The sequence below is a fragment of the Manis javanica genome, chromosome 7 (assembly GCF_040802235.1).
Source record: "Manis javanica isolate MJ-LG chromosome 7, MJ_LKY, whole genome shotgun sequence".
Classification (NCBI taxonomy): Eukaryota; Metazoa; Chordata; class Mammalia; order Pholidota; family Manidae; genus Manis; species Manis javanica.
In genome coordinates this window covers 35,149,699-35,161,174 of record NC_133162.1, presented here as the reverse complement: position 1 = coordinate 35,161,174, position 11,476 = coordinate 35,149,699, and the positions used below count along the sequence as shown (strand labels likewise).

Here is an 11,476-nt window from a genome sequence, read left to right as displayed (position 1 = left end):
TCTGCAATATCACCCAGCACAGGGTCCTTGCTTCCACCCCAGCAAATCTGTAAAACTCTACAGAACTTCGTCCTGGTCCCATGACCTCTCTGTGCCCCCTGTAACTGCCAGCAAACTGCCCCATCTCACCTTGTAAGAGACGAGTTGGAGGGAAGCTAGAACAAAGAAACAGAGTGAGGAAGGGCGTGGGGGCAGAGACAGGTGGGACAGATATGGCTGGGTTTGCCCTGTCACAGAGCACACCAGCTGAGACCACTCTCCACAGCAGGCATGAAGGGAAAGCGTAGTGAAGAAAGATCCAAAGAAGGATGCTGACCATCCTCAGGGAACTAAAGGGCTGGGCTGTGAAAGAGCACGTGGACTTAAAGGCTTCCAAAATTCACAGGGCCCAGGGTAGGAATGCAAATGGCAGCCCCAGCCAGCTAGTCCCCTTCTCTTCCCACCCAGACTTTATCCTGCACCACTGAGGACCTCACCCTTATGCAATGGATGCTCCAGCCCACACATCCAAGCCCTGTCCATGTGAACTCCCCCACCCCATCCTCCTAACAGCTATCAGGAGCTCCCATTGCCTGTCACACCAATGTGCAGCCACTGGGGGTATGGTCCACCATCAGGATGACACATTCAGAAGCAGCCAGCATGGGCCCTGGAGGTGGGCTTGGCTGGGGAAGAAATTCCAGGGTCCAAGGGTGCCATGAGCACAGACTAGAAAGGGAAACATTCATAAGCTCAGGTAGGCACATCCCCTTGACCTCATGGACTTCTCACTTTATGGGGAAGGCTGCAGCTGGAGGAAGGTCAGAGCAGGACCCTCTAAGGTCTAAGCAGGGGTTGAGGGTGGTATCATGCATTTCCTGTGGCACACCAGAAGGTAGAACTGGAACAAGTGGACAGACATTAGAAGGAAGAATTTTCCTTAGAGAATTTGCTTCCCCCTCCTTCACAAACTTATACATCCAGCAAACTCATCTAAATTTCCAATTATTCATAGAATAATTGTCTATGAAAGCTACACTGTCACCTCTAACTCAGTATATACAAAAATATAATCTTCACAGATTTCCCCACTTTAGTTGGTGATATTATCATTTTCCCATGTCCCAAGCCATGACAATGAGGTCATATTCCACCCTTTACAGCCCCATCAGCTAGAACTTAATAAAATGAATACACATACACACACACATATACATACATAAAATGTGTTTTTGATTAAATGTCAAACATTGGAAATTGGAAAAACAAGAAGAGAATTTCAAAGCAGTCTCCACCTTTGAGAAATGTGAGAATTTACCTTCCTATCATATCTTAAATCACAGACATACCATGGCTGCATCTCCCTGGAGCAGCCTCAAGAGCATGACAGCTCAAGTGGCATAAATATGTACATCCAACATAAAGCTCAAGACACAAACCAATTTATGACAGCAACAGTTGTCATGAAAATAGTTCAAATGTTCACATAGAATATTTGTCATCTGCTACAAAGGTGGTGGCTTTGGCAGTTTGTTTCCATTTTTTTAAGTTGCCAGCCAGGACTTTGGTAGCAACAAAATCAGGATTCTGGCTGGATATTAGGTTTGATTCCACATGACCTAAATGGGGTCAGAGCCAGTGTCCGCTTCCACAGGGAAGGGAGTGCATAACATATCCAGAAGTAGACATATGAACAAGTACTCCATAGATTATTAACTAGGAGTGCTCTAAGATTAATTTTGAAAGCTGCATCATCCAGCATTTGAGCTGGACATTTGAGCCTTTGTGTGTCTCTGGTTGCAGCCATTGTTAGTTACTGTGCATCTGGTCAGCATTTGTACGGCTAGAATAAGCTATCTTCTGGAGGAGGAGGTATAAGCATGTGACTCACCAGCTTCTCTGACTCAGTGGACCCATACTTGTCATGAGCTGTTAATACCTAGATCCATGAACAGAACATGACTGGGACAAAGGGGCAATGAGCTATACTAGCAAATAGCCAGGAGCCCCCACAGGCTATCTTTGTGACTATAACTTTTTGTGATGGGTAGAATCCACATCCTTTGTTACTTTAATGGCAAATTTAGGGCACAGGTGTGGCCTAGTCTTTGTTCCTAAGCACACGGAAATGAGATGATGATATAACACAGTTGGAATTGATCCCAAGATAGGAGGGTGCCTCTCTCTACCCAAGTTTAACACATTCTTAGTGTAGATAAGTAAGGGGCTGGGAGACTGTGCTAGGTATCAGAAAGGCAAGGTGGTATAGGTGCCTATAATGGTAGGTACTGGTACCAGAAAGGGGCTTTCCACTCAACAGGTATGATCTAGAATGTTAAAGGAGGGTGGTTACCATGTTAAATAGGATTGCCTTTCTGTCACCTAGAATCCCAGGTGTAATCATCAAGAACCCAGAGAACAGCTGGTCCTTAACAGAAATACTTAGGGATTTAGCTTTTATTTTCATTTTCTGCAGCAGCAGCAATGAGAACACAAAGGAAACTTCTACCCAACTTGACATAATCTGGCGTCTCAAAAGGTTAGAAGAAACACATAAAAACAATCCATTGTCATGAATTCTAAACCAATCCTAAAGGCTGGCAGAACAATGCTTTCAAAACCCAGATGTTACAAAATAATTTATTATTTTTAAAGATTATATGGGGAAGAGATCATCCCTACCTCCCAAAAAAAATATTGAAAATAAAAGTTCTATATAGGGTGCAAATAGGAAAGTCTCTACCATGCTTATAGGTACTAATAAAACCTGTTTAAAATTTATTGTGAAGTACTATTTATATATTAAATAATACATACAATGTATATAGAAGAAATTTTTGCTTAAGAAAGAAAAGGTTAGCAATATATTTTAATCCTTCTTTGTACACATCCCCAGTTCCCCGCATCTTCCTCCCCAGGGGTAACAACTATGCAAATTCTACTTATTATTCCCTTGCTTTCCCTTATTAAATATAAAGATATATAAAGATATACACAGACACAGATACAGATATATAGATTGTAAAATATCTATATATTCAGTTGTGCATGGTTTTGATTCTGCATGTTTTTGCTGCAACCTGCTTTTTTAGCTGAACTGTATGTTTGTGAGATAGATTTATTTGTGTGGGTGGCGTAGTTGCTACTCATTTTCACTTGTGCTTTGTATTCCATTGAAATAGTATAATACATCAAGAACAAGACAAGGATGCCCACTCTCCCCACTTTATTCAATATAGTTCTGGAGGTCTTTGCCACAGCAATCAGACAACACAAAGAAATAAAAGACATCCAGATTGGTAAAGAAGAAGTTAAACTGTCACTGTTTGCAGAAGACATGATATTGTACATAAAAAAACCTTAAAGAATCCACTCCAAAACTACTAGATCTAATATCTGAATTCAGCAAAGTTGCAGGATACAAAATTAATACACAGAAATATGTTGCATTCCTACACACTAATGATGAACTAGCAGAAAGAGAAATCAGGAAAACAATTCCATTCACAATTGCATCAACAAGAATAAAATACCTAGGAATAAATCTAACCACAGAAGTGAAAGACCTATACTCTGAAAACTACAAGACACTCATGAGAGAAATTAAAGAAGATATCAATAAATGGAAACAAATTCTGTGCTCATGGATAGGAAGAATTAATATTGTCAAAGTGGCCACCTGCCTAAAGCAATCTACACATTCAATGCAATCCCTATCAAAATACCAACAGCATTCTTCAACAAACTAGAGAAAATAGTTCTAAAATTCATGTGGGACCACAAAAGACCTGGAATGGCCAAAGTAATCCTGAGAAGGAAGAATAAAGTGGGAGGAATTACGCTCCCCAACTTCAAACTCTACTACAAAGCCACAGTAATCAAGACAATTTGGTACTGGCATAAGAAGAGAACAATAGATCAATTGAACAGAATAGAGAGCCCAGATATAAACCCAAGGATATATGGTCAATTAATATATGATAAAGGAGCTATGGACATACAGTGGGGAAATGAAAGCCTCTTCAACTGGTGTTGGCAAAATTGGACAGCTAATGCAAGAGAATGAAACTGCATTATTGTCTATCCCCATACACAAAAGTAAACTCAAAATGGATCAAAGACCTGAATGTAAGTCATGAAATCATAAAACTCTTAGAAGACAACATAGGCAAAAATCACCTGAATATAAACATGAGCAACTTTTTCCTGAACACATCTCCTCTAGCAAAGGAAACAAAAGCAAAAATTAACACATGGGACTACATCAAACTAAAAAGCTACTGTATGGCAAAGAACACCATCAACAGAACAAAAAGGCATCCTACAGTATGGGAGAATACATTTGTAAATGATATATCTGACAAGGGGTTAACATCCAAAATATATAAAGAATTCACATGCCTCAACACCCAAAAAGCAAATAATCCTATTAAAAAATGGGCAGAGGATATGAACAGACAATTCTCCAAAGAAGAAATTCAGATGAACAACAGACACATGAAAAGATGCTCCACATCACTAATTATCAGGGAAATGCAAATTAGAACCACAATGAGATATCACCTCACACCAGTTAGGATGGCCAGTATCGAAAAGACTAAGAACGACAAATGCTAGCGAGGATGCAGATAAAGGGGAACCCTCCTACACTGCTGGTGGGAATGTAAGCTAGTTCAACCATTGTAGAAAGCAATATGGAGGTTCCTCAAAAAACTAAAAATAGAAATACCATTTGACCCAGGAATTCCACTCCTAGGAATTTACCCAAAGAATATAATTTCTCAGATTCAAAATGACATATGCACCCCTATGTTTATTGCAGCACTATTTACAATAGCCAAGATATGGAAGCAACCTAAGTATCCATCAGTAGATGAATGGATAAAGAAGATGTGGTACATATACACAATGAAATACTATTCAGCCATAAGAAAGAAACAAATCCTACTATTTGCAACAACATGGATGGAGCTGGAGGACATTATGCTCAGTGAAATAAGCCAGGCAGAGAGAGAGACAAGTACCAAATGATTTCCCTCATTTGTGGAGTATAACCATGAAGCAAAACTGAAGGAACAAAACAGCAACAGACTCACAGACTCCAAGAAGGGCCTAGCAGTTACCAAAGGGGAGGGGTGGGGGAGGGTGGATGGGGTGGGAGGGAGAAGGGGATTGAGGGGTATTATGACTGGCACACATGGTGTGGGGAGGATCATGGGGAAGACAGTGTAGCATAGAGAAGGCAAATAGTGACTCTGTGGCATCTTACTATAGTGATGGGCAGTAACTGCAATGAGATATGGGGGGGACATGATAATATGGGTGGATGTAGTAACCACATTGTTTTTTCATGTGAAACCTTCATAAAAGTGTATATCAATAAGAAAAAGAAATAGTATAATAGAAATTGTGTATCCAATCTACCTTCAATGGATATTTGTGTTAGTTCCAATTTTTGCTTTTACAAATAACACTGTTATAAGCATATTTATTTATCTCCTGATATGCACAAAGAGTTTCTCTGTAGGATATAGACACAGATGTGGGATTGCTATGCATCAACTTTGCAATGCTAAATTGTTTCCCTAGTGGTCACACCAGTTTATACTCTCACCAGCAGGTATGAGACCCACATTAAAATTTAGACTCATAAGCTAGGCCTTCATCGTGTGTGGGCTGGTTTCTCCATCCCATGGGAAGACAGCATTCTCCTCTACCCACAACCATCAGCATGAATAGAGAGCCAGAGGAACAAAATATGGGTAATCAACTCCCAAACCTCTAGAGACCACACAGAGAGTCTAAGAGGCTGCAGCAGTGGGAGGGAACAGTCACAGTACAAGGCCACCTGCCCCATCTCAAGGGGGCAGCTGATATTCAACATCAGGTAGATGTCACTGTGAGGAAAGATCTTGTGAAATTTTGAGGAGAAAAGGAAATGCTTTGTTTTGTTTTTTACTTAGTCTGCTGATCATTTAATCTAGGCAATAAATTTTTTTAAAAAGAAGAGAAACAAAACCCTGTGTGTCAAACAAAATACATCTACAGCCAGTTACAACCTGAGGGACTGTAATTTACAACTTCTGACAAAAAGGATGTTGAGGTGATAAAATTTGTTCTTCAGAATTGGCCCTTTCTACTAGTTTGGTCATTTATTTTCCAAACGATACATCCTGCAGAAGCCCTTTCTGGGATTTTAGGCAAGAGCTGGAACCCCAACATAGCTTCACAGACCTGCTGCCTCTCACCCTAAGGAGCTAAGCCTCTCCCTTTGGTCCAGGACTGGTGTCCACTGCCCCTCCCTATGCTCTCAGTGCAGCTCCAAGCTCCACCCTTCAGGAATGTGCTGGAGCTGAAAGGTAGAAGCCACTCCAGCTCTTCCCACACCATCTCCTCCCCCATTGTAAAGCTGAGAAGTGGGCCCCAAGAAAACCCTGACCCAGCAGAGAGAAAGCTGTGATGAGTGGTAAGCACAGAGGGTACAATCAGAGAGACAGTCACAGCAGCTCAAGTCACAGCCCCAGTGGTCAGGTGATATGACGTGTGCTCACTTCCTGGGGGCCACATGAATACCCTCATGTGAATCCAATTCCAGGTCCAAACTAACCTTCCTCAGTTGTTCTTAAAACAGGAGAATCTCAGTTGATGGTTTCTTATTTGACTAACTGGTTTTGAGAAAGAAAACATACTCAGATCTCATATCTAACACTTTTATTCTTAAAATGAGAAGTTCATAAAGGATACCTACAGAACAGTGAAATATCTAGAGTAGAAAAACATGGGTGCTGGCCAAACCTTAAATACAGTAACAGAAGCATTATTCCAATAGTACTTTCCCAGCACGGTAGATCACACGTGTTAAAATTAACTGCATTCTCTGAACACCTCTCAGTGGACATGCACAATGACAGAAGCAAGCATGCAGGCGCTCCTGTCCTTAAGCTCTTATAGCTGGATTTGTGCACACTGCAAAACAAGTATATTACAGCACATCCAAAACAATTCACACCTATTAAAAAAAAATTTTAACTTCAAAGAAATTGAAGACTTAGTAGGAAGACTTAAAACCAAGCAAATATAGGCAAGAAATATACTGCTACTTTCATGTACAAGGTACTGGATTCCAAAATTGAGAATCAGTGTCAGTCCTTGCTTTCAACATCACATCGAAAAAGTGTGGCAGAAAAATGAGTCGCCTTCAATATGAAGGATGCAGGTTGTGTACACTGACAACACTCTCAAAGATACAACAGCACTGCAGGAGGAATGCCAGTATGCAGAGTGGACCTGCTTATGAGGTCAGACACTCATGAATTTTCAGATGACCCTTCAGATATTTGGGTTGAGCAACTACAACATTCTGGTTTAATCAAGGCACTTGTTAAAAGCTATCTTTGACATAACTTAGGACCCCTACAAGTTGGTAACCACTGATGATGGCATGGTTTTTTGGTTAGGCAGCATTCTAGACTGAGAATCCACACATGATGCCTGGATCATAAATAGGACTATTATGAAGAATCTAAATCCAGATTTGCTTAAACTTTGCCCAAATACATGACATTTGAACAGAAAGGTTTCACTTCAAATCTTGATTCTCTCAGAGTTGTTTCCCCAAAACCACTCCACATCCCTAAAGTTTGTTTGGCTTTTCTCCACATGAATATATAGAATGGATCTTTCTTCCCCCTCTGCAAATTATTTCCCCAGGAGAAAACTTGTAAAACCAACTTAAAAGTGCAAAACAACTTTACATTTTCTCACCAGGAGCTAAGTAGCAGACCTCCCACTCCAACTCTGACCTGAGCTGTGGAGCTCTTACTGTGCACTTTCCAGACATTCCTCAAACCACTAACACAGCTTTCCATCACCATCCACTATCCTTTCTCGAACCCTCTTGCCCAATGTGAAAGCTAGTGAATTGAGACAGAAGGAAAAAGGGCACTGAGAAAAGTCACTTTTCTAAAAATAGGGTTCCGGGCTGTTACTTGATTCTCCAAAGCAAAACTGGGCATGATTGTATAGACCCCAACACTAAATTCTCAAGTAGCTATCATTTTTGTAGCCATGTCTCCAAAGCTCAAACCTAAACCTACTGGAGGAAAGTAGCAAAGACTTCCTAATATTGAGCAATATAGACCTAGAATTGCATGGCCAATATGATAGATAGACCAAGACCAGCCACTAGGTTGCTTAATCATCGGTAAGGGGCCAAGTTCTCCATTCTCCCCCAGCTCTGCCATTCTGGGAAAAGCCCACTGGCCAGCCTTGGACTGCCAAAGATTGTTGACTCCAACTCTGTTTTGGGGGGCAACCGGTGGAATGCACAGTCCTGGGATGCCATCTGTGTCTGCACTCCATCAGGTTTCCACTGTGCATGGACAATTCTATAATTCTGACCCTCATTGTTGTCCCAGAAGACCTGCCCACTAGTATGGTAAGAAATGCAGAACTCAATTTTCTCCTCAGTTGGAATGACAGAGGGTAAGTCAATGGCAAATGAGAAGGTGTCACTATCTGAGCCACCATACACATTCTTCATGTAGACACAGTCTATATCAGTGTAGCTTTTCCAAGTATCAAAAGTGATTCGGATCTGAACCTTCTTCTCAAAGCTCACATTTTTCACTTTCACAGTCCCCGTCACTGTTCGCTCTTGTAAAGAGCAGTTCTCCAGACAAACAAAGTTCTTCTGAAAGTGGCTGCGAAAACTTAAGTAATCAGTTGAAGGCTGAGGGAAATCTAAAATCAAGTTTTTCTCCTCATGGAGTTTTAAGCTGGAGGAGATATCATTAAGGTCCAAGAGGTCAAACTGGAGATCCCACGATGGTTCTTCTGGGAGGTCTGAGAAGACATGGATGGCAGTGAGAGAGAGGCCCTTGGAGTCAGCGAACACAACCCGCTTCTTGGCTTGGTTGTGTGAACGCTTCCAGTTGTTCTGTGACTTGGCTTCCTGTTTTATATTGAGGCACGGCTTCAGAGGCTTTAATTTGTTCACAAAATTTCTTCTTTGGAAGTCATCATAAGGGCCCAGGAAACTCTTCAGAGGTGGGGAATGAGCCAAGCAAAGCCTCATGGCCACGTCCACTGGCATGACTGAACCTGTCAACGGCCGTGGATCTAAAACCTGGATCATTCTGGAATATAAAAAGAAGGGGAGTTATTACCAGATCCAGAATGCTCTTCCCCTAGTCCCAAATATATATGTACTATTTTTGTACTGACTAAATTATAGCCAACACAGTAAAGTACGAGGGATACTATCACGTGTTGCACAAGAAAATAGTGTTGGATTATCAGATCTGCATTCTATGCTTGGCTGTACCCTTGACTAACCACAAGGCCACGGGTTAACTGCTTAAAACACTTGAGGGTCTCAGTTTCCTTGTCTGAGAACCAAAAGGGTTGGATGTGATCATCTCTAATACAGCTCTAAGAACCATCTGCTCTGTTCTGGGCCTGTGGTTTTCAAACCTGTCTGGTCACAATGGCCTAGGGAGTTGGTTTTCTTTTTCTTTATTGCAGATTCCTGGGATGTAGAGCTGCTGAGGCAGAACCTCCGAGGGTGGGGACAAGGAGGTTGATGTGTTCTTAAAGTTTCCCAGGTGATTCTTTTGTCCAGAAAGGTTCTAGAACTGTGGTCCCAGACTCTGTGCTCTTTCTGACTGCTTTACCAATTTTGCTCTTGAATTGATTACAGTTCTCTGGAAAGGTAATCTACTTGAAAAGAAAAAAAATAGTAATAAAATTCTCAGGGAACAGTCCTGAGAGTGAGAAGACTGGAAAGACTGAAGTCTGAGGATTATCTTTGCACTTTATCATGCTCTTCCTCTTTTTCACAAGTAACTGACTGTAATGCAAGCCAGCAGTTCATGAATTTAAAGAAAACCTTTACATAATCTATACTTCATGTAGAAAGACATCCATGACAAGTCCACATTTAAGTGGAGAAAGCTGACTACCTAAAAATTGACTGTTTTTATTATATATATGAACTTATATATAAAAAACTTAATAGGAAATATACCAAAAAGTTAATTATCTCTGAGTGATAGAATTATAGGTGATCTATTTTTGTCTTTGTACTTTTTGGTATTTTCTAATGTTTTGGCATTGGGCATTTATAACTAGAAAGATAATAAAGCTATTTAAAAATGTAAAGATAACTATGCTCAGCAACATTAAGTCAAGAAGTTTCCATTAAGGTTTTTTCCCTGGCCTTTAGCCCTCAGTGCATACTGCCAAGCTTATAGGCTTTTTTCCCCTACCCTAGCCTTCCAGATAAGAGGTGTGTGTATACAATATATGATGTATCTCAGGCTGGTTTTAGTAACTCTTCTCAGCAGCTCTAAGCACATAGGCAAATGGTCACTAACACAAAATGGATAATACCAGAACATTCACAGAATTTACTTTATTAGCCCTGGGATTTTTCTAGAAGACCTACAAACTTAGAACTAACAAATGAATGCTAAAGCTATATTTGTGAGTCTAATAATAGTTAACAGGCAGAAATTTTGGAGAAGTCTTCTGCTAAGTTATGTCTGGAGAAGCTGTTTAGAGGAGTGGCAGGGTTTTTTTTGTTTTGTTTTGTGCCTTCGTTTGTATTTTTACTTTTTACACTTTACAGAAAGACAGTTTTAGGATTTGGCGATGTCCCTGGAATTTTAAGTCCTGGTCAAGAGTTGAAAAATCATTTGCTCAAACTCTGTAACTGAGTTTGCTATGCCAAAGCGTGATTAAGAAGACAGAAGGAGGACGAATAAATGCAAACTTCATCCTGTAATTTTCCCCTATGCTGAACTACCTAACCAGCAATGTCAGAGTGCTGTTCTCACAAGTTAAGCTGCCCAAGTCCTCGGGACGTTTGTGCAGGACCAAAGATAATAGGCGGAATCCATGAGAGAAGCCGAACTAAAGCTGACTCACGTTGAGTTTCTGGTGTAGGGTGCTAATTACCAAAATAAGCGCAGAGCAAATCTCCACACCTCCGAGGCCTCCCCAGGGCCAGATTCAACTCAGCAGCCAGTCAACTTGCCCCCCTTGGGTCTCCATCTGCATGAATGACTGAAGGAAAACGCAGCCCACCCTCCCGCAGCGGCGTGCTCCCCGGGTTCGGGGGCGGAGAGCCTGCCGTGAACCTACCTGGTGCAGCTCATTAGGCAGAGCGGCGGCGGCGGACCGTGAGAGCCGGCACCCCCTCCCCGCTGTCTCCGCTGGGCGGTGGCTGAGGCGAAGCGCGGGTGCAGTGCGGGAGAGGCCGCTTATCTGCCCCGGACCACGTGAAACAATCCCTGGGACCAATCGCCGAGCGGCGGGCCCGCCGGCCCAACCAATCAGCGAGCAGCTGGGGCGCGAGCCCTCTCCCGAGGAACGTGACCGCCGTGGCGCTGGCCGTGGTGAGCGCGGGGGCCGCGCAGGGACTCCGGGACCTGCTGAGCTGGGCCGCGTAACGCGAACCGGGGTGAGCGGGCATGGAGGAAGCGCGAAAGGCAGG

At 42.1% G+C, this 11,476-nt stretch overlaps 1 protein-coding gene across 1 annotated transcript; it reads right to left on the bottom strand.

The window, feature by feature from the left end:
- Window positions 1-6,675: 6,675 nt before the first annotated feature.
- On the bottom strand, window positions 6,676-11,263 carry PPP1R3C (protein phosphatase 1 regulatory subunit 3C). The gene is made up of 2 exons (XM_017670880.3): window positions 11,125-11,263; window positions 6,676-9,116 (listed from the first exon to the last, which is right to left on the bottom strand). Exons 1-2 carry the CDS (start codon window positions 11,136-11,138, stop codon window positions 8,177-8,179), a joined length of 954 nt encoding a protein of 317 aa, XP_017526369.1. The 5' UTR covers window positions 11,139-11,263; the 3' UTR covers window positions 6,676-8,176.
- Window positions 11,264-11,476: the final 213 nt, after the last annotated feature.